The following is a 22084-nucleotide window of genomic DNA, read 5'->3' as shown; positions in this document are numbered from 1 at the left end:
TGTAAACTTCTGCTACCTTTGGCTGTACATAGAGCAGGGTTGGACATTAGTCAGCTGGTATCTCCTGGGCTCTCCAGGAAGTTTTTCACACCCAGTTTTTAGTTCGCATCTCCTCTGGAATGAAGGTTTGCATCCACATATCAGCCAAATTTATCCCAAAGTCCCTGTGAGCTATCGAGAGCACTTCACACACAATTCGAGTTTTTCATTGCACATTAGACTGTAGCCTAATTTATATCCAAGGTTAAAAAAAACCCACTTTTTGTGTCAAGTGTTTTGTTTTGTTTTGGTTTTTTTTGCGACTTTGGACTCGTAGAAAACCCACAGTAAAGCCTGCTGTCTGGGCAAGCTACAGGAGGTTTTTCACACATGGTTCTATGCCTCAGGGTATCTGAAGAGTGAATCTGCTGAAGCATTTTAATTCGAGGGATTAAATGGACCATTCGCATCAGCACCTCCTTTGCATAGTCATCAGCACCTCCATCAAAGTCCTGTCTGCCCTGGTCCCTGATAGCCTGCAGAGAGGTTGGATTAAATCCAGCGAATATGTGGACTGGCACACTCCAATCAGGATTGGATTCGGGCTGAAAGCTCTGTCTGTAAAACCTCCAGGAGTTTAGGCTTGCTCCACCCTGCCTTTTGGCTTCCAGCCAACACTGCAAAACAGACTGGCTCCCTGAGTGGCCATTTCTGTATGATGTACATTTTTATATAGAAACAGAGGAAGTTGCCTTATACAAGTCAGACACTGGTCCGTATAGCTCAGTGTTGTCTGCACTGACAGTTCTCCAAGGCTTCAGGCAGGTGTCTCTCCCAGCCCTCCCTGGGAGTTATCCCGCACCTGGCTTCATGCTGCGGGGCAAATGTTGAGCGAAGACACTTCGAATCACACTCGCGGCATTGAGGGAAGCAGCCCCTCCCCTCTGCTCTCGGTTTTCATTTTGATGCAAGTTCACATGGCATGCCTCCATGTTTTCCTTCTAGCCAATTGGGGCAGGGCGGGGGGGGAGATGACTAAAGAGCTATATCTGCATTTCTAAAGAAAGTATCCCTCTTATCATGCTAATGATTCTACATCAGTGCCTCTCCCAATTTGCTCTGACATATCCAGAAAAAGTAGCTTAAAATCAGCATTTTAAAAACCCAGAAATACACTCAGATAAGCTAGAATTTTCAAGACAAAACCCAATTTGTGTGTGGAGTGGGTCCAAGGATCTTGAAGAGACTTCAGGGTAAGTATAGCTGGAATGTGGATACACACACACTCTCTTCAGAAGGAGATTCAGAGTAAAGAAAAGCCTCCTGGAGCATTTCCAGACAGCAGGCTTTAATGCAGGTTTACTGTGAGGCTTTACCATGAGTTCAAATCCGCCCAAAAAAACTGATGCAAAAAGTAGATTTGTAAAAATTCTAGATATAAATTGGGCTCCACTTCAATGTGCAATGAAAAACCCGGTATGTGTGTGGTAAATCTGGCCAATATGTGAATGCACACCCTCCATTCCAGAGGAGAAGTGAGCTAAAAGCCCCGTCTGGAAATGCTCCTGGACGTGTTGACAGGGATTGAACCTGGGGCCAGAGTGTTTTGTACAGATGTGTGCAAAGCAGATGCTCTACCATGGAGCTATGGCCTCATCCTTCAACCACTATTTTGTGGTGGTAGCTCTCAAAGATCTAAGGTGTGTGCACATGTATGCGCGCGTGCACACACACACACACACACACACACACACACATGGTCGCTCCTGGGAAGTATTGTGAGGTGCTGCTCTGTTGCTGCACGGGTGTATCTTTGTCAGTTGGAGTCATGAAAAAACACTGGTCTTTGCAGTGTACACCATGTCATCTGGATGTTCTGCAAAGTCACACATAAAAATCAGTGGTCATCTTAGAATAAACCACCGTCTGAACAGATTCTCACTTTGGCTTGTTGCCAGCTAAGGGAAAAAAGCAGAAGAGTGGCCAAACTGTCGACCTCTGGACACCCTGCAGGATGTCTCTCACAGTCACTTCCTTACATAGGTTAAGCTCTAGAAGCTGTATATAAAATAAACTTTACTATTATTACAGCAATACAAAGCCAACTGGCACATCTATAAAAAGTTGTAGGGTTTTTTTTAGTGCAATAAAGAGAAGTTTTTAGAAGCTAAGAAAATTTTAGGAGCGCTAACAATATGACATTTTGCATCACCTGGAAAACTAACATATTTATTGTGGCACAAGCATAAGGGGGCTAGAATCTGCTTCATCAGATACAGGCTCTAGCTCACAGAAGCTTCTGCCAAAACCAGTGTGTTGGTTTCTAAGGTGCCATAAGACTAGGAGAAAGACACTAGCACAGCTACTCCTCTGGAAACTGTATTTAAGGCACTCTTATTTTCCTCCTTTCCAAGATGCATATACTAGATTGTATTACACTAGCGGTGATCAACTTGAGGCTCTCCAGCTGTTGTTAGATTACAACTCCCATCATCCCCCAAATTGTGGCAGAGGATGATGGGAGCTGTAGTCCAACAACAGCTGGAGAACCTCAGGTTGGCCACCTCCATTACAAACATGCCTATTGCCATTATATATGATTAATACCTCTTTTTTTAAAAAACAGAACTTTGAAAAATACTTGTCCACTAGGAGGGGCCATAGCTAAGGCAGAATTGTGTACATCAAGATGGAGCCAAACTGGGTGGGTTATGGTTAGAAAATGGCAGAATCTGGAGAAGGCGGCATTTGATAGGTTAACCACTTATTATCAGTGGCAGAGGTGGCATTTTTGACTTGCCTATAAAAGGCCATGTGATGACCATACTAATATTTCTCAAATGTCCCAGATGATGCTGGACTACAACTCCCATCAAACACAGCCACAACAACTGTCAGCCATTGTGGCTGGGTATGATGAGAGTTGTAGCCAGGGGTGGCCTAAGGTATTGTGGCCCTTGAGGGGAGGCCCCAAATGCTGTGTTGCTCCATCCCACTCAAAACTGCAAGCTTTGAAAGTGGCAGGAGGGTGGGGAGGAGGGAAGGTTGCCAGCAGTTTCCTCTTCTCTCCTTGCGCTTCTTGCAAGCTGCCACCTTGCTGGCACCCCGATCACCCACCTCGCTTCATGAAAGGGCTGCCCATCTGGGGACCCAACCTGGAGAGTCCTTGCCTTATTACACACCAAGATGGACACTTGTCGTATCTCTTTTACAAATATAACTTTGCCACCTGACTGGTTGAACGTGTTCTAGTAGCAGGTCTGTTCAACCAACCCTAGACAAACATGGCCTTGTCAAGGCAGAGCTTGCATGTGCCAAGGCTGAAGAGGCAAGAGAGTGGAAATGGGCCACTCCCTGCATAACAAAGCATCTGGCACACCCATACATTTGTAGTGAGACTCTTGAAAATGTTCCCAACACTCAACTGCTGAGAATTCCAGGGAAGCGAATGCTCTGTGCTGAGCAATGCATCCACCCAGCAGATATCCAACTGACACTGGCATGATTTGGGTGGAAACGTTGTTTCAAGGGGGGAAAAGGGCAAGATAGATGTGATTTCAAGAGGCATTTGCACAGGGGTCAACCTGCTATGGCACACATGCCAAAAGTGGTACCCACACGGCTAATCCAATTAATGGTTCTCAGCTGTGGGTTTCTGCATGCCAGAAATTGGGGGCAGGGGGAATAAGGGCAACCTCCCACAGGGGACCTGTGGGTCTCCTGTGGGGAGTTGCCTCACCCCCACCCCCAGTTTCCAGCATGTAGCCCCTGAAAAACCAGCCCTGGGGCCAAGTCAGAGAGAATTTATCTCAGTCATGGGGGCAGGTTTGAGGTGGTGCATGCTGGAAATGGGGGCAGAAGGTAGAAGGGCAACCCAGAGGCAGGGGGTAGAATGTAGACATTTTGTATTATTGGCACACAGAATCTTCAATCCAAGTGAATAAATGAAGACTTGGTACACTAATTCTGAAAGGTTGCCAACCGCTGCTCTAGCATGTTCTGCATGTTGGAATTGCAACAGCAATGAATTCTTCTGATTTCACAAGTAAATGGTTAACTTTACCATTGCAGGTAGCAGAAGCTCTGGAGTGGGGGGAGTTGCCTAGCAACTTTGGATGTATTAATCTTATGTATACCTGACTTTTCTCTGACCCCCCCCCCTTCCTATCTGCGCAAAATTTTGAGTTATAGCTGCGACTCCACTCTTCAGAACCGGCTCTGCTGACACAACCTCTAGTTGTTTATTACCCTTGATCTCCCGCTGTTCTTCCCCCCTCAATTGTACCCTTCCCACTTTCTAGGTCTACAAATGAATGTTCCATTTTCATGGCCCTAGAAAGGTTAGGACAGCCCTTTCCCTCTTCTGCAAACCTAGAGGGCTCTTCCAGAAGACCAAAGTTTCTCTGGCTGTGGCTGACATGCTTGATACTTTTAATTAGATTTGTATTTTATGTTCCAGTGTAATATTTATATCATTTTAACTGTTTGATAGTTTTGTATTGTTTTTAAATGTTTTGTAAACCACCTTGAGATTAATGAAAGGTGGTATAAAAACCAAATAATAAATAAAATAAATGTTAGGCAAGTAGCTTTCTATTTCAACACCTTCCAGGGCCATACCTGATGAACTTCAGCAGAAGAACTGCATCATCCATCTGCCTCTGGACTTTCTGGACTACCCTGTTTTACAAAAGAAGCAAATCTAGGTCTCATAAGAGAAAAGAGGGATGGACAAGACTTATACTTGGTTGCCATCACATTAGAAGTCTTGAAGGAAAGACACTCTGTACATGCACAGAGATACACTCCTCTCTAGCCAGTGTGAGAGGAAAAAACTTGCCAGCAAATATGAGAAATGGGAGAATTAGATTCTAAGACCCCTACTGAAAAGTGTCTGGTTGATAGAGAAGCTCTCCAATAAAGCACACAGAGCTTTAAGCATCACAGACTCATAAAGGTAAAGTGTGTCGTTAAGTCAATTTTGACTCCTGGTGCCCACAGAGCCCTGTGGTTTTATTTTGGTAGAATATTATTTGGTAGAATATAGGTAGAATATTACCTCCTCCCATGCAATATGAGATGATGCCTTTCAGCATCTTCCTATATTGCTGCTGTCTGATATAGTAGCAGGGGGCAGCCCTGGCAACCTTCTGCTTGTTAGTCAAGCATTTCCCTACTGCACTATTAGCAATAGCACTTACATTTATATACCGCTCTATAGCTGGAAGCTCTCTAAGCGGTTTACAATGATTTAGCATATTGCCCCAACATTCTGGGTACTCATTTTACCGACCTCGGAAGGATGGAAGGCTGAGTCAACCTTGAGGCCCTGGTCAGGATTGAACTTGTAACCTTTTGGTTACAGGGCGGCAGTTTTACCACTGCGCCACCAGGGGCTCTTATTAGGTGGCAGTGAGTTATTATCTCCAAAGTAGCATCATGTATGTATACACAGATTCCTCTTGCTGGAAGGTGTGACCGAAGAGATCACATGCAGGATTATTTTCCAAGGAGTACGGAAGACTCTGGAGTATTCAGAACAAGAGGACCTTTTGAGGCCAACATGGTAAAAGCAGTTTCTTCATGAGGACTTTCTGCTTGGATTGAGGAAATGGACATCTTAGACATCAGTATGAATGCTACCTCCTCAGGAATCTGGTCCTTAGCTCATCTTCTTGGCAACGCTGGCATAGGTGCGTTCAATTTCCTGATCTTCTGGACACGTATGGCTGAACTCATCACGGGCATACGCGTTGTGGAGGTAGCGCCAAACTGCTGTCATTTCCTGAGGAATCTCAAAGTTACGATACTTCTTTGCAGCGATCTAGGATGGATTGGGCAGAGTGGAGAAGATATAGATGAGAGATATAGAAACAACCAAAAAGGAAGATTCATTTCCTCTGAATCGAAACACAAATTGTTGCTGATGCTCAGGACTGAGTGAGCAGATGGAGGGTTAAAGCGGAGGAATTGGCCTCGAGGGAAGCTGAACATGAGCACAATTCAGACGATAATTTAAAAAATGGTTTAGATAATTATGCATGAACCATAGAGAGCCTCAGAATCACACAGTCCCTCTACTGCCCTGGAACCTTTTTGTATAGGGCGGCATACAAATGTACTAAATAAAATGAATAAAGAAAAGAGAAGAGTAAAAGCTTAGAACAAAGCATACTCCCACATTATGTACTAATTTAGGGAAGTGTGTTTAATCTTTACTGGGAACAGCCTATATTCTGCGACGATATCTATAACAACAACAACATTGACAATAAAATCCAGCCATCCCAGGTCCTTGGGAAGGACTCGATGTCTGGATAAAACAAACCAGTCAATAACACCTGTCTGACTGTGTAAACAAGAAATAATAATAATAATAATAATAGCTCATAAGGTATCCAATAAAGTATCAGCATGCAGGCAGCTGATACTTACCAGAAAGGAATAGCTCATAAGGGATCCAAGAAAAGTATTGCCTTTATCTTTGCAAGGGATACTCAGTAGACCAGCAGAATTGCTCACCTTGATGATGTTTAGTTTGGGCAGCAGATTGCAGTCAGCTAATGTCATTCGGTTCCCATCCAGGAACTTCCGCACAGAAACCAACACTTCTTCGGTGCTGTTCTGGTCAATTTCTTCTGGGAGTGGAGTATTTAGATAATCATCCAGTCGCTTGAATTCTCTCAGCAAAGCCTTCTCCAAATCTGAATTGCAAGAGCCAGAACTGAAATGTTTGCCTACTTGCACGGTTTTACCTACCGTTTTCAGTTTACTTTTTACATGGTTTTAGCTTATTTTTTTCATCAATTTTATCTACTGATTAACTTAAAAGTCAGAAAATGTAGAGATCAATAGAGTAATTTTTAAAGGTAGTTTTCTATGGACGATATAAGCCCTTTTCACCCATTATGCTCAATGCATGTACAATATGTGAATGGTATACACACTTACAGATCTGTACACATGTACAGTTATTCAAATATTGTGCTCAGTGCATGTACAGCAGTACACTTTGTATCTGTACCCTGCATTTGAGGGGGCCTGTACCCCTCTTCACTTTTAAAATGGACAGAGGTATAGTAATTCACACAAAGAGACATCTGTAAAAACACACACAATGATGTCTCAGTAATATTTAGTATAAATTGGTTTGTTTTCATTGTAAACTGCCCTGAGACATTTTGGAAGGGTGGTATACAAATCAAATCAAATCAAATCAAATCAAATCAAATCAAATCAAATCAAATCAATCAATCAATAATCTTTTGCCACTTGAGAAAACTTCTTATGACGTTTTAACACAAAACTAAAATAAACTTTCAGTGTAGATAAGTAGGCACTACTGAGGTAATGAGTGTCTGAACAGCACTTTCCCCACGTTTCCTTCTCTCCCCCATGCTTAACCTGCCTTGATTATTATTAATCAAGAGCAAGGATGCACAGGTACAGTGAGAGAGCAGCCTAACAGAACTTCCCAGCTAACTGCACGTTGGGTGCATTGACTTCTGTTGCTCGTTCTGGGGTAGGGGAGTGCGTGAATGAGGCTTCTTTAAACAACAGAGACCACTTAAAAGAATTAAGCCAAGCAATATGACCATAATAACGCTATGACTGTATTGTCTGACACTTTGATGTCAAGTTTCAATCTGATGGACGGGGGAGCGGGAAATTTTTTTTGGGGGGGGGGGGAAGCACCCGTTACCCCTTGGAGAGCCTTGCTCCAAGCAGACTCAAAGCTCAAACTAGCTTAGCCTGCAGCAGGCTAAGTTTCATTGCAGTCCTGGCCATAAGAAGTGTCATTTCTATTGGTGCAATAAAGTGCAAATACACCAATTAAGGGGTTATGTGTAGGATTGCTCTGACCAGGAGCAGGCTGCGTTTCTAAGCACACTTCCTAGAGAGTTTGAACACACTTTGGATCTTGCCCATGGAAACAGGCATTGTACAATTGTTGTGCTGAATAACCGCACGATTAAATACTATGTGGGGAGCCACCTGCAACCTCTTGGTAAGACCCATGTTTTGAGAATTACAGCTGCAATCAACACCAGTCCCCTTTACTTGAGCTTTCTTTTCTGTTTCCTGCCACATTGCCAGGGGAAATGTTGCCACACCACTGGCTCAGCAATCAAATAGGCCTGCGGAGCAAAATTGTTTTTCTTACTCTTGTTTGCTTCCTTCTGGGTGTTCTTGATGTATGCAGAGAACTTGGCAAAGATGTTCCTGCCCACGTCCATGGACTCCTTGTTTTGTGGGCTGAGCTGTGCATACCTTAATGAGAGTTACAGCATTGGTTCAGATATGCAATAAGAGAACTTAGCAAGAGAACTGGGCAAAGAGTGAGAGGTACATTTCAAGGTAGGCGCTCTTACCCCTGCACTTCTGCCCTGGTCAAAGTCCAGGGCCTCCACACCCCCTGGGGGCCTCAAATCCTCTTTAGTCAGTGCTGGGTGGTGTGGTTGGTTCCCTCAAGAACCTACATGTTAAACAAATTATGCTTAACTTGCAGGGGGTGGGGGCTCCAAAAGCCTTTAGGTCCAGGCTCCAACATTACCTAGGTGCACCTCTGCCCAGTCCTACCTGGAGATACTGCTAGGGATTGAACCTTCTTGATGCAAAGCAGATGCTCTACCTCTGAGCTACAGCCCCAAACAAGCATTAGAGAATGCAGCTACAATCTTGCAATACTGTCATTTCCCTTCCTCGTTCTCTCCCTCCCTGGTGCTCTCCAAATTTCTCTCCTCTCCACCCCCTCAATCTGTCTCCTCTATTGATAGAGAACTTCCTCTCATTGTATTTGTCTCTCAGGCCAACTGACTTCCTCTCTGATTGTGGGGAAACAGACGGATCTTGCAAGCTGTTTGCCTCTCACCAGGAGATCAAATAGCAGCTACTATTGCCAGCAAGAGGTTATGATTGATTGGCATGTTCAGTCAATTACATTTCGAAATGACATTGCTGAATATCCAGGCTAGGCTAAAACACGGTTCTGTTCTCTTAAGCAGAGCTGCCTTCTCTCTGGTCTGGCCTAGTTGTTGAATGGCACTAACAATGAACTCCAGAAGCTTAGTGAGGCAAGACTTGCCCTTGCGGAAGCCATGCTGGTGGTTCTTCTATATGTTTATCAATTTTGTTCTGAAGCATACTTTCCATCAATTTAGCCAGCACAGAAGCTAAGCTAACCAGCCTGTAATTTCCCGGATCCCCCCAGAACCCTTTTTGAAAATCAGAGTTACATTAGCTACTTTCCAGTCTTCTGGTACAGAGTCTGATTAAAGAGACAAGTTATATATTTTTGCTAGAAGACCAGCAATTTCATATTTGAGTTCCCTCTGAACACTTGGGTGAATGCCATCTGGCCCTGGAGATTTGTTAATTTTTAGACTGTTTAGAACATCCTTTCTCATCACCTCGAACTGGCCTCAAACTTCAGCCTCCAAGACTGAGAAGCTCAGTTCCAGAGTGAGTATATGGACATGAAGACAGATGCAAACAGTTCATTCAGTTTCTCTGCAATCTCCTTATCCTCCTTAATGATACCCCTGTTGATAAATCCTGTTGATAAATAAATAAATCCTATTGATAAATAAATAAATCCTGTTGATAAATAATCCTGATAAGTAATCCTTGATAAGTAATCTTGTTGATAAATAAATAAATTGATACCCTCATCATCTCAGGGGCCAAGGTTTTCTGCTTCTGATCTATTTAAAGATGTTTTTGTTATTCCTCTTGACACTTCTAGCTATAAGCTCCTCAACCTCTCTTTTTGCACCCTTTATTGTCTCCTTGAACTTCTTTTGCCAGAGTTTATTTTCCTTTATGTTCATTTGGGCAGGACTTCCATTTTCAGAAGCAGTTTGGGTCCATCGTGGTTCAAGTGCACCTGTCCCTTTTGCTTGCCCCCAAATGTATCCCAACGCCTAACAAATCTAAATCCCTCCTCCCAGCACCACCATCTCATCCACGCACAGAGACCCCTTGGTTCTGCCCATCTCGCTGGCCCTGTGGGTGGAAAAGGTAGCATTTAAAAGCATTTCATAGTCCTACTGCATCGTAGGGTGTGTTATAAATAAATCTACTTATAAATGCACGAGAATGAATAGTGGGTATCCAGCAAAGGCAGTGTTGAGTTCTAACGTAAAATTGAAGCAGTTCCAGAAAGTCATAGCCCAAAGTAAAATCATACATTTCAAAGTTCTAACCTGCAGCTAATCGGAATGGCCATGCCAGCAGCTTGAATCACCCCACCCATTGGCAGGATGCATACTTCCAGGGGCAGGCAGTTCTACCCTCCATACTATGTATGATGGATAAAGCCAAGCCCTTGCAATATTAAGCCAGGCACGTGTTCCACACCTCTGACATGGAGATGAGGCTATAGCTCAGTGGTAGGACATCTGCTTTGCATGCAGAAGATCCCAGGTTCAATTCAATTCCTGGCATCTCCAGGTAGGGCTGGGGGAAATGCCTGCCTTAGACTCCGAAGAGCTGCTGCCAGCCGGTGCAGATGATACCGAGCTTGATGGACCAATGGTTTGACTCAGTAGAAGGCAGCTTCCTAGGACATCAGGGGAAAGGGATAACTACTTTTGCAGAGGGAGCTGTGTTTGGAATTTGGAAGGAACACAGAAGATTGAAAGTGGACGTACCTAGGAGGGCCTAAGATTTGCTCCAGGAAGTCCTCAATTTTCAGAAAGTCTGTTTTCAGCTCCCTGTTGAATAGCAAGAAGGGAGGCTTGGTCCCAGGGGCCAGATCTTTCAGCTCCTCAGGTTTCCTAAGCAGTGGTAAATAAGTCAGAAACACACAGACACACAGACACACACACACACACACAACCAAGAAAACAAACCCACTTAGGCTGCAGAGTCTGTAGGTCTTGGTCTTCTTGCCCAACCCTTTTCCTGGGGCTGTCTCCAACTTTTGGGGGGCCCTCACTCAGCAAACTTCACTAGTCCATATCCTCCCCTCAACTTGGGTGGACCTCGAGAGTTACTCCATCACAGAGGTGGCCTCAGAGGCCAGCAATTAATTTAGAGCTGGGGTTCCCAACCTGTGGTCCTCCAGATGTTGCAGAACTACAACTTCCATCATCCCCGGCCACAATAAGTTGGAGCTGGGAATGATCAGAGTTGTAGTTCAGCAACGTATGGAAGACTACAGATTGGGAACCTCTGGTTTAGAGGTTTTAAGTTTAGAAGAAGTGACACTGGATTGGGAGGGACATGTTGGAGATGGAGTTCCAATGCAGCGACCTTTTGCACCAACTATCCTAATGACCACTAGGGGCATTAGGAGTAGAGATAGTGAGTAAGGGTCTCCCTAGCTGTTATATCTGTCTCTACTCTATGAACCCTGATTGGACCCCCTCAGGTAATTCCTGTGAGAGTCAAATTCCCTTCCTTTCCTCTTAGAGAGCAGATGGAAACATCTCCCTCCCTAACTATTCATTATGTAGTTCTATAGATTAGGATTAGGCCTTTCCTATCTGAAGTGTACTTCACCAAGAAATACTTAGAGGCTCTTCTCGTGAGAAGAGCCATGAAGGGGTTAGTGGGGAGAGCAGACTTAGAGCCCAGTGGTTCTCACGGTCAGGTGAAATCGGGCTAGGCTAGGAGGAGAGCTGGTCTTGTGGTAGCAAGCGTGACTTGTCCCTATAGCTAAGCAGGGTCTGTACTGGTTGCATATGAATGGGAGACTTGATGTGTGAGCACTGCAAGATATTCCCCTCAGGGGGTGGAGCCGCTCTGGGGAGAGCAGAAGGTTCCAAGTTCCCTCCCTGGCTTCTCCAAGATAGGGCTGAGAGAGATTCCTGCCTGCAACCTTGGAGAAGTTGCTGCCAGTCTGTGAAGACAATACTGAGCTAGATAGACCAATGGTCTGACTCAGTATATGGCAGTTTCCTATGTTCCTATGTTCGCCTGATCGTGGGAATAGCCTCTTAGTATTTAGTTCTACAAGAATCTCCATGTGTCTTCTCTAAATAGCTGCAACAACTAAACTCTGCATTTTACTCTGTAACTGGAGTATGTAGCTTCTTTAGTGCTCTGATAATTAACTGGGGGTAAAAATTTCAACCCCCAACAGGACATACTGTTGGGATTTGTAATTATTTAGCAAAGCGCCCAAGAAAGCTGCCCACTCTAGTTACAGAGTAGAGTGCTGAGTTTCGTGGCAGATAGTTAAAGAACACTCATGGAGATTGTTGTACAATCTAAACTAAATAGATTTATTGGTGAAGTACATTTGAAATAGGAAAGACCTATCCTATCTATCAGCTGCATAATGAGGCGGTTCCCACAATCAGTGGGAGCCGTCAACACACGATTCAAAAAACCGGGTTTGCGGAACGCTGCCCTGGTTTTAGGGCAGGGGTAGTTTAGTGGGTTAACAGCTTGGAGGCTACCGGGCTCTCACGGTCAGGTGAAATCGGGTTATTATTTATTCTATTTCTATACTGCCCTTCCAAAAATGGCTCAGGGCGGTTTACACGGAGAAATAACAAAACAAATAAGATGGATCCCTGTCCCCAAAGGGCTCACAATATTAAAAAACACATAAGATAGATACCAGCAACAGTCACTGGAGGTACTGTGCTGGGGGTGGATAGGGCCAGTTACTGCTAAAATAAAGCTAAATAAAGAGAATCACCACTGCGAAATAAAGAGAATCACCACATTAAAATGTGTGTCCTAAGATCAGCCACAAGTAATGCCTTGGTGATTCTGGGCCCTAGGGATATTAAACTGCAATCAACGAGAGCCAGAGCCTTCTCAGTGGTGGCCCTGACTCTATGGAATGGTCTCCCGGATAATATCAGAGCTCTCCATGATCTGTTGGCCTTTCGTAAGGCATGTAAGACTGAAATGTTCCGCCAGGTGTTCGGTTGCTGAGATAGCTGCTTGTAGAGTGATCTTGTAATCCATGGTTATTATGTCATGTGGAACGAGTACTGTATGGGGTTGTGGTTTATGAGGTTATGTAAGATATATTTTTATGAAATTGTGTTGCTGTGTGTGTTTTTGCTTGTAAGCCGCCCTGAGTCCTATTGGGGTAGGGCAACATAGAAATCTAACTAACTAACTAACTAAATAAATAAATAAATAAAAGGTGCCTCTTTGCCAAGTTAGCTAGGCTCCCCTAGCCCAATTCTGCCTGATTGCGAGAATAGCCTCAATGAATAGGTGAGGGGGAGAGAGATGTTCCCATCTACTCTCTAGGAAGAAAGGAACAGGACTGACTCACTACAGGAAGTACCTGAGGAGTCAAGGCAGGGGGTCATAGAGCAGAGGCAAGCAGGGACAGGTAAGGAGACCCTCTGCTCCCAGTGCCCCTACTGGTCATTAGGATAGTCAGTGCAAAAGGTCGATGCATTGGAACTCCATCTCCAACACCCCTTCTCATTACCCATCATACCAGCTTACGACTCCCATCTTCTCACGAAGCATCTGGAATCTGTCTCTGGGCAGTGGCTTAGTCATTCCATCTGCCACCATCTCTTCTGTTTGGCAGCACTCCAACTGGACTACCCCTTTTTCTTGCATGTCTCAAGCACAGTGATAGTTCATGGGAATGTGCTTAGTTCCAGGGCTGTTCCTAGAGGGGTGCGGGGCTGGGAGTGAATCAGCACGTGTGGGGACTCCTTAATATTTCATATCATTACAGAATCATACTGATTCAGTGTAAATAGTGTGAGTGAGGTTTTTGGACATGTCCAACCAGCTTGGACATACCATGAATTTCTAAAGAAATAAAAATAAAAAGCACAACACATGCTTCACAGTTCTCAGATCTTCTGGGTTGCAAATCAACTTGAGCATAGTGCATTCATAAACAAACAAACATTTTATATTGTTGCTGCCATGAATTTTCTGCCATGAAACAATCCACTTGTAGGAACTTTTGGGTGGGTTTTTTAAAAAACCCAACCATTTGTCCAATCCACTTCAATTTAAATATACATATTCCTCCCACCCTGCTCTACATCTCTGCTCAATGCCAAAGCCCTATGCCAAGACATTCCAGGTGATCTAAAGGCTAGGGCTTAAAGGGGGGTGTTTTACCCTTTCTATGAAGGCAAAGGGCAGATTCTTCCATATGGGGGTGAAATGATGGTCTAAGGGCGGTGGCACACTTCAGTTACGGAATCATATTCTGCTTCTGTGGATGAGAGCGCAACAAGTGACTGCTTGCGCCTAGCCCAGCTTATTTCTTCACCTCCATACAAGAAGAGGTGTCCACTTGTGGATTTGCTGTCTGTTCTGTCTTCACCCCAATCTGCATCCATGTATCCCACTAGTCTGGGATTGCTGCTTGCTGGAATCTCCAACGCATAGTGTGCAGTGCCTTTTAGATACCTTCCCGGACTTTTGACTGCAATCTGATCATTGTGCACTTACTTTTATTTATTTATTTTCCTTTCAAAAATGGCTTTCCAAAAACTGCTTTCCAAAAATGGCTCAGGGTTTACATCCATCTTTTTCTGCTCAGGATTCCCACTGCTGAGGCAATATCTGGCCTTGTCACTGTGACTATATACAGAGATCAAGTTGCTCTCCATATCAAGAACTAATAGTGCATCCTGGATCAAAATTCTCTCAATCTGTCCACCATATTGCCTGCAATGCAGTTCAGCTGTTCTTCTCCCGGCTGAAAAATTTCTGTTCCCATTAGCAATAAGAATAGGAAATTTGTAATTTTTGTCTAAATCAATAAACAGTTCAGGGGGATTCAGAATATTTTGGGTAGCACCGGAATCAATAATAAAATCATTCCTTTTATCCCTGGTTGGCACATTGAAATTCTTGGCTCTTTGACTGTCCCTTTCTGTGTCCTGTTCCTCAAAGCCAGCATGCAGTTTCTTTCTCCGCCTGTCAGAAACTGCCTGCTCATATTTGGGGTCTTACTCCAAAGACCCTGTGAACTAGCGGGAAGCACTTCACACACAATTTGGGTTTGTAATTGCATGTTAGAGTGTAGCCCAATTTATATCCAGGGCAAAAACAAATCCACTTTTTGCGTTGCCTTTGGGGGGAACTTCTGGGTACCTTGGCTTGGCCTTCTCCTTTCTCTTACCTTGCCATATCAACAGTTGTCACGTTGAATCGGACCCCTTTGAGCCACAACACCATGAAGAGGCTCTGACAGAAGGGGCAGTTCCCAATGTTTTCCCCATCAAAGCCAGCCTGTAGAGAGAAATAAGACAGTGAGGCTCTTCAAACGATTAGTGAGAAGAGCCTGGGGAGGGTTTGTGGGGAGAGCGGGCCACAAATATGAGCAGGCAGTCTGCTCTGGGTGGCCGAAGTGGCCACCCACACGACTGCCGGCTTCGTTTTGGAGCCGGCAGGGGCTGGGAGGATCGGGGGCCGCACGCCCCCTGGAAGCTCAAGCATGCCCTGCGTGAGCATGCAGGGCATGCTGGAGAGACCCTCGAGCCAGGAGGCTGCTTTTCAGCCTCCCTGTTGGGAGTCTCCTCATGAGTAGCCACGGAGCCATGCTGCAGCAACTCACAATTTTAAAAAACAGGCTTGCGGAGCGCTCACTCCACAAACCCGGTTTAAGGGGAGGGGTAGTTTGGCGGGTTAACAGCCTGGAGGCCATCGGGCTCACCTGCAAGCCCAGTGGTTCTCACAGTCCACCAAAATTGGGCTAAGCTCCCCTAGCCCAGTTTTGGTGAACCGTGTGAATAGCCTCAGTGTTAATCCCTTGCAGGGTTGTGCATATTCTATGCTTGTATGACCACACTGTGCAAGCATCTTTCTGTTATGCTGAATTCACAATCCAGAGAAGTTCACCATTTAAAAACCCCTCAGGTGTCTAGCCCTTACTGCTGTGCAGCACTCAGAGAATCTCATCTTTAAAAACAACAAGAAGCAATAATCTACCTCAGGACTGTGCCTGATGGCTCCTTAGAATTCAGAATCCAGAGTGTCCATCATTTCTCTTCTTTCTTTTTAAAGCTCTTATGGATTTGCAGAATTCACAAGGTTATATGCTTTTTTAGAAGTCTTGGGTGTTGTTGTTTTTTAAAAGAAGCTAGTTCTTATAAGGGGGGAAAACATGTTTATGGACAGTTGCTGGAGCTTTTCCACACAGGGATTTTTGCATGCTGAGGGTTGGGGTGTGTTCATATGAGGACAGGATTTAGCTCAAATTCGGTACGGAGACATCAAGGTACAATTCAAATAGCAAGCTGAATTACTCAGGTTTTATCTTTACGATTTGAGCTTAATGTGGAGAATCTGTGTTCAAAAATCGTTGTACTTTCTAAAACGTTTTCCTAGGATTCTCTGTCATTCTGTGGAGTATGATTCTGATGTGTGGAGAGATCCCATAAATAAAGCAGATCAAGATGAGATGGAGGTGTGAACACAGAGGTCAATGGAAAATTAGAAAAAAATCATAAGTTAGGGAGGGCTGGCCTTGGATCTCTGAAGCCAGCTCCAGTTGTAGCACAGGATAGCAGGACTCTGTGCATTAAATTTGAAGCCAATTTTTAATTTAAAAAAAATTAGACAGGGAGGGTATTTCACTCTTTTAGCCTACTTGCAAGTAGGCTTATGAGATCACCCAGCATTCCGTGTGTACGTCTATGTGTGTGCTTCACAGACGCAGATGATGGCTGCTGTCTTAAGCAAAATAAAGGGAAATAAACAAGTTATAGTAAGAACTAATCTGCCTACTTTCCTTTCACTATCCCTACAATTTGATTAAATTTGTTCTAAATTTGTCAGTTAGGCAGTTCACTTGCACCTCAAACATTAATGCATCTTGAACTGGGATGGATGACATCATTACAAACTATGCATTTGGATTGTGTCCTATGTGTCAACTGTACCAAATTTGTTCCAAATTGGCTCTCACTTGCACCTCAAACATTCATGTGTCCACCATCTTGAATCAGGGTGGGTGACATCATTACAAACTATGCCCTTGAGCCATCCCTATGTCTCCCTACACCTGTAGCAAATGTGGTTCCAATCTTGAACTGGGGTGGATGATATCTTCACAAACTACCTGTGGACTGCCTAATTTGAACCAAATATGGCACAGTTTTAGTGAGTGACACACAGGGACACTTCAATGGCATCATTAAGGTGTCCCTGTGTGTCACTCACTACAACTGTACCACATTTGGTTCAAATTAGGCAGTCCACAAGTTAGCCCTCTTGTGCCTCAAATGTTCACGCATCCACTGTATTGGATTGGGGTGGATTACATCATCACAAATTACACCATTGAGGTGTCCCTACATGTGACTCACTACAACTGTACCAAATTTGGTTCAAATTTATTTCAAATCGGTTAGACAGTACATGTTAGCCCACTTGCACCTCAACCATCTATGTGTCCACCATCTTGAACTGGGGTAGATGACATCACCACAAACTATGCCACTGAGGTGTCCCTATGTGTCCCTACAGCTGTAGCAAATTGGGTTCAAATTGGCTAGGTGGTTCACAGTTTAGCTCACTTTCACCTCAAACATTTACACATCTGCCATCTTAAATTGGGGTGGATGACATCATCACAAACTACATCACTGAGGTATCCCTGTGTGTCACTCACTACAACTGTACCAAATCTGAATCAGATCAGAAAGTCCACAGGTTAGCCCACTTGTGCTTCAAATGTTCACGTGTTCACCATCTTGAATCGGAGTGGAAGACATCATCACAAACACCACCGGTGTCCCTACAGCTGTAGCAAATTTGGTTCAAATCAGTATGACGGTTAAGAAGTTAGCCCCCTTGCACCTCAAACATTTACTCATCTGCCATCGTGAAACAGGGTGGATGACATCATCACAAACTACACCACTGAAGTGTCCTTCAGTGTCCTTAGAACTGTACCCAATTTGGTTCATATTGGTCCAGGCATTGTGAAGTTCACATGGACACACACACACACACACAGAATGCCGGGTGATCTCATAAGCCTCCAGGAAAGTAGGTTAAAAAGTGGAACACACTCCCTGTCTAAAATTGCTATTAAAAATTAATCGAATTACAGAGCAGCTTCAAATTTAATACACAGAGTTCTGCTATCCTGTGCTATAACTGTTCCTGGTTTCAGAGAACCGTGGACAGCCCTGCCCAACTTACAATTTTTCCCCTAATTTTCCATTGGCCTCTGGGTTAAAAAAAACCCTGTCGATGGCTATAGAGGCATGTGGCAGCCTTGCACAAGACCCATGGGAATGTTTAAAAAGTCAAAGTTTTATGATTATTTTTAAATCCAAAAGTTCAAAAGAATGCAAGGTATCCACCAGACATGCACACATACCTGCTCCTTTTCTACCTGCACACTTGAATAGAAAGAAGGAGGTGAGGCACCTTCCTTCTTTGCAACCCTATTGGCCCAAAATAGGTCAGAAGGCCGGCAGGGAGAGCATGCAGCATGAACAATCCCTGCTTGGAAAAAATGTCAGGAAACAGAGCCAAACTTCATAAGATATGAAGTTTACCCTGAATTATGCCTAAAAACGTTTATTTCCAATCATTTCCACTTTGACTACTCTCATCCTAAGTAATCTGATATGAGACCATTCCTCCCGCACTAAAGCTCGTGGTGGGGGATGATGGGAGTTGTAGTTAAACATCATCTGTGGACCCAGACTGGAGAACCTCCACCCTAACCAGTTTTAAATAAAAGACTCAGCACTGTGGCAAATGAAGCCCTGGAGATGGTCTTGTGGTAGCAAGCAAGAATTGTCCCCTTGCTAAGCAGGGCCCAACTTGGTTTGCATGTGGATGGGTGACTACATGTGAGCACCGTAAGATATTCTCTTTAGGGGATGGGGTCGTAGCTCAGTGGTAGAAGATCTGCATGCTTGCATGAAGAAGGTCCCAGGCTCAATCCCTAGCAACATTTCCAGGTAGGATGGGGAAAATTCCTGCTTGAAACCTTGGAGAGCCGCTGCCAGTGAATGTAGATGATACTGAGTGAGATGGATTGTTTTTAATGAAAGGCGGTATATAAATGCAAAAATAAATAAATAACCGTTTTTATGCTTGTAGATTTTACATTTGGTTTGTTTTTATCTTTTTAGCTTAATACTTTTATTGTCATTTTATTGTATGTTTTTAAACTTTTGTAAACCGCCTTGCGATTGTTTTTAATGAAAGGCGGTATATAAATGCAAAAATAAATAAATAAATAAATAAATAAATAAATAAAATTAAATAAATGGACCAATGGACTGATTCAGTATAAGGCACCTTCCTATGTTGCTATGTTCTTAGCTGCAAACGGGCACTTTTTTGTCTTTAGAAAGCAAATAGCACATTGTTTCCATTTCCTTAGGTGGGAGTTGGATCAGAAGTGAAAGCAAGATTCAATGCAGCCTTGCTCTTTGCCAGCCTCTTGTGGCCAGCTTTGTCTCTGGCCTGCGATTGTGAGGAACTCGGGAAGTGAGATAAAGAGGAACCAGAACATGCAGTGCTCCTAGGTGGGGAGCCTGGAACGGGACCAGAGTTCTGATATTGTGGACCAAGAGGAAGGGAGGTGGTTCTGCACCAGCCAGGAAAGCCTCACAAGGGAAGTGTTGAGGAAATGCACTCAAGTTTTCCATGAAAACAATCTGACTTGTTTCTGTCTTTTCATGTTCTAAAAGGCTTTAGAGAGAGGCTTGGATTTTCCAGGGATTAAGTCAGCGCCTTCTGTGACACCCTATCCAAACTGCTGCAGAAACCAATCACATGCTTGCATGTGATGTTTTTCTGATCAGAATCCTCCCCTCCTTAAGGGCTAGAAACTTGTTTCAGGGTGAACTAAAACTGAAGAAAAGAACCCTTGAATTGATAACTTCTCAGCTGACTCCTACAGTCACTATGCCAGGGGTTCTCAAAAACCTTGGCCCGCAGAAGTTGCTGGACTACAGTTCTCATCATCCCCAGCAATTGTGGCTAGGGATGATGGGAGTTGTAGTCCAATGAACATCTGGAGACCCAAGGTTTGAGAACCCCTGCACTATGCTATTTCAGGGAAGTCTGGTGTTCGTTCTGTTGTGGTAACTATAATGATTCTTAGTCAAAAGGGGAGACATTCAGCCCCCCATGAAACATGGTTAGATATTTGGATACCTGAGGGAGAAAAACTAGATGGTGCCCCCTTCCTGATGGTATTAAAAAATCAAATCAAATAATTAACCATTTGCTACCCTTGAACAGTACTGAAAAAGTCTTCAACATAGCATTTGTATAGTACTAATACAAATGAAGGCATGTCACATGAGTATGGTCTTCTTGTACTCCTTACAACAGCCCTGCAAGGTAGGGTTTGAGGCTGAAATAAGTACTTCATCTAAGACCACCTACTGGTACATGGCAGGGGTGAGATTTGAACCAGAGACTTCCTGAATCATAGCTTGATTGTACACATTTTTTTTAAACATAGGAAGCAGCCTCATACTGTGTCAGAATCTTGTTCCATCTAGCGCAGGCTTGTCTACTCTGACTGGCAGCAGCTCTCCAGGATTTCGGAGAGGGGTCTCTACCAGGCTGCCAGGTGGGGTTTATCTGGGACCTTCTGCATGCCAAGCAGATGCTTTGCCACTGAGTTATGCTCCTTCCCAATCATAGCTCCGTCCCTCAGCTCCCATGCTGCTATGCCGGTTCACCCTGTCCTAGTTCACTCTGACTTTCTTTAATTAATTTAACGTATATCTTGCCTTTCTTCCATGGAACTGACAGCAGCATACACAGGTGTTGTTTTTCTTTAAAGGAACACCTTCTTATAGCCCATAATAATAAGAAATTCCAAATTTATCCTCATGGTCCAATTTCTATAGGGTTTCCAGGCACTAATATGGCCATGACCTGAGTTTAACCAGACTTTAGACACAATGTTCCAATAAATAATTGTCTAATTTGGAAGGGTGTGGTTTGTTTTTTTAAATTCTTACAATGGCAGTCACGTAGGGACCCTGATCTGGGTCAGGACTGATGAGCAAAAGCAGAAGGTCATAATAACCCTTGAATCCAACACAATGTTCATACTAACAGTGACAATTCTCCCCTCCCCACTGTGGCTGCTATGGGCCTCTGATGATACCATTTTCTGCAATGAAATATTTGAGCTTCTTAGCAACCCTGTGGAATGCAACTGGGCCCCTCACATGGCTGCTATGTTCGAACTAAAAATAAAAAAATTAGAAAAACCCAGACTAGATGATAAGACGTTTTAATGCTCTTAGATTCAGCAAAGTTGCTGCCTCATCTGCTTTCAGACCATGCCTTAGGATTCGAGATTTGGACAGGCGACGTACATGTGTCAAGTGGAATGTTTGGCAGATTAAAATAAAGCATGCAGCCCATTGTGCATGTAAAGCTTGGGAAAAGAGCAGAACCTATCTCTTTAAAGATAAAATACTGTAATATTTTCTGGACACTTGACATCGAGGTCATTCACACAATCAAAAATTGTGTTCTGCCCAGGTTTGAGAACTGTGTGTACTCCCAATTTTTGATTGTGTGGGAGCAAGGTTAGAGGAAATCCCACAGTCTCAGGTCTTGTCAGATGCCCAGTTTCTGCTGATAGACACACCCAAGCACCACACTAAAACGTCACGGGCCAAACAAAGAAGAAATAATATACCTGCCCTCCTCACCTTCACAAACAGCTCAATCTCTGGTTCCTTATATGGGCTTCGCAGTCGGCTTGCCATCTTTGCTTCTTCCACCAGCCGGTCACCACGGATAAAGAGTTCTTCTGATGTGGTCAGCTCCAAAGCCAAGGTGAGAGTCCTGACAGACGCAGTGGCTTCTCTAGAAAAGATGCACCACACCCCAATCCCCTTGTCCGCCAGTGGCCTTTTCGCTGTCCTTCCCTTCAGCGTCCTACACTAGAGTTCATGGTGCGGTGTGTGGAGTGACCTGCTGAAGCCGGGGAGGCCTCCATCCAAGCATGACTCAGCAGTGTGCGCTATCAAAAAGGCACACCAAGGTCTTCTCTGGTGTATCAGACAAACCAGATGTTGCTCCGGCACTCCTGAGAAACATCCCAGAATAGGTTCTCTTATTGTAACTCCACAGAGTTCCTATCACAGGAAATAAGCAGGAAATGTCCCATACCTCAGTGGTTTGAGTCGTTGTTTACCGTACT

General features: G+C 44.1%; 1 protein-coding gene across 2 annotated transcripts; it reads right to left on the bottom strand.

Annotated features, from left to right (window-relative positions):
* Positions 1 to 2038: 2038 nt before the first annotated feature.
* On the bottom strand, positions 2039 to 22004 carry CLIC2 (chloride intracellular channel 2). 2 transcript variants are annotated; one of them, XM_053273920.1, is made up of 7 exons: positions 21591 to 22004; positions 17560 to 17680; positions 15056 to 15165; positions 10632 to 10757; positions 8144 to 8250; positions 6502 to 6683; positions 2039 to 5803 (listed from the first exon to the last, which is right to left on the bottom strand). In XM_053273920.1, the coding sequence occupies exons 3-7, from the start codon at positions 15109 to 15111 to the stop codon at positions 5642 to 5644; spliced, it is 633 nt and encodes a 210-aa protein (XP_053129895.1). In that variant the 5' UTR covers positions 15112 to 15165; positions 17560 to 17680; positions 21591 to 22004; the 3' UTR covers positions 2039 to 5641. The 2 variants fall into 2 exon arrangements, with proteins under 2 accessions (XP_053129895.1, XP_053129894.1); XM_053273919.1 differs by lacking the exon at positions 17560 to 17680.
* Between the last annotated feature and the right edge of the window lie 80 nt (positions 22005 to 22084).

This window comes from Hemicordylus capensis, chromosome 11 (assembly GCF_027244095.1).
Source record: "Hemicordylus capensis ecotype Gifberg chromosome 11, rHemCap1.1.pri, whole genome shotgun sequence".
Taxonomy (NCBI): Eukaryota; Metazoa; Chordata; class Lepidosauria; order Squamata; family Cordylidae; genus Hemicordylus; species Hemicordylus capensis.
Note: the sequence above shows the minus strand (reverse complement) of the source record. Positions and strands in the feature narration are given on the sequence as shown.

Coding starts and splice junctions, on each gene's coding strand:
- CLIC2 (XM_053273919.1), bottom strand. CDS start 21,647: ATGGCAAGCCGACTGCGAAGCCCATATAAGGAACCAGAGATTGAGCTG. Junction 15,166..21,590: donor AGATTGAGCTGTTTGTGAAG/GTGAGGAGGGCA, acceptor TTCTCTCTACAG/GCTGGCTTTGATGGGGAAAA. Junction 5,804..6,501: donor CCAAACTAAACATCATCAAG/GTGAGCAATTCT, acceptor AATCCATCCTAG/ATCGCTGCAAAGAAGTATCG.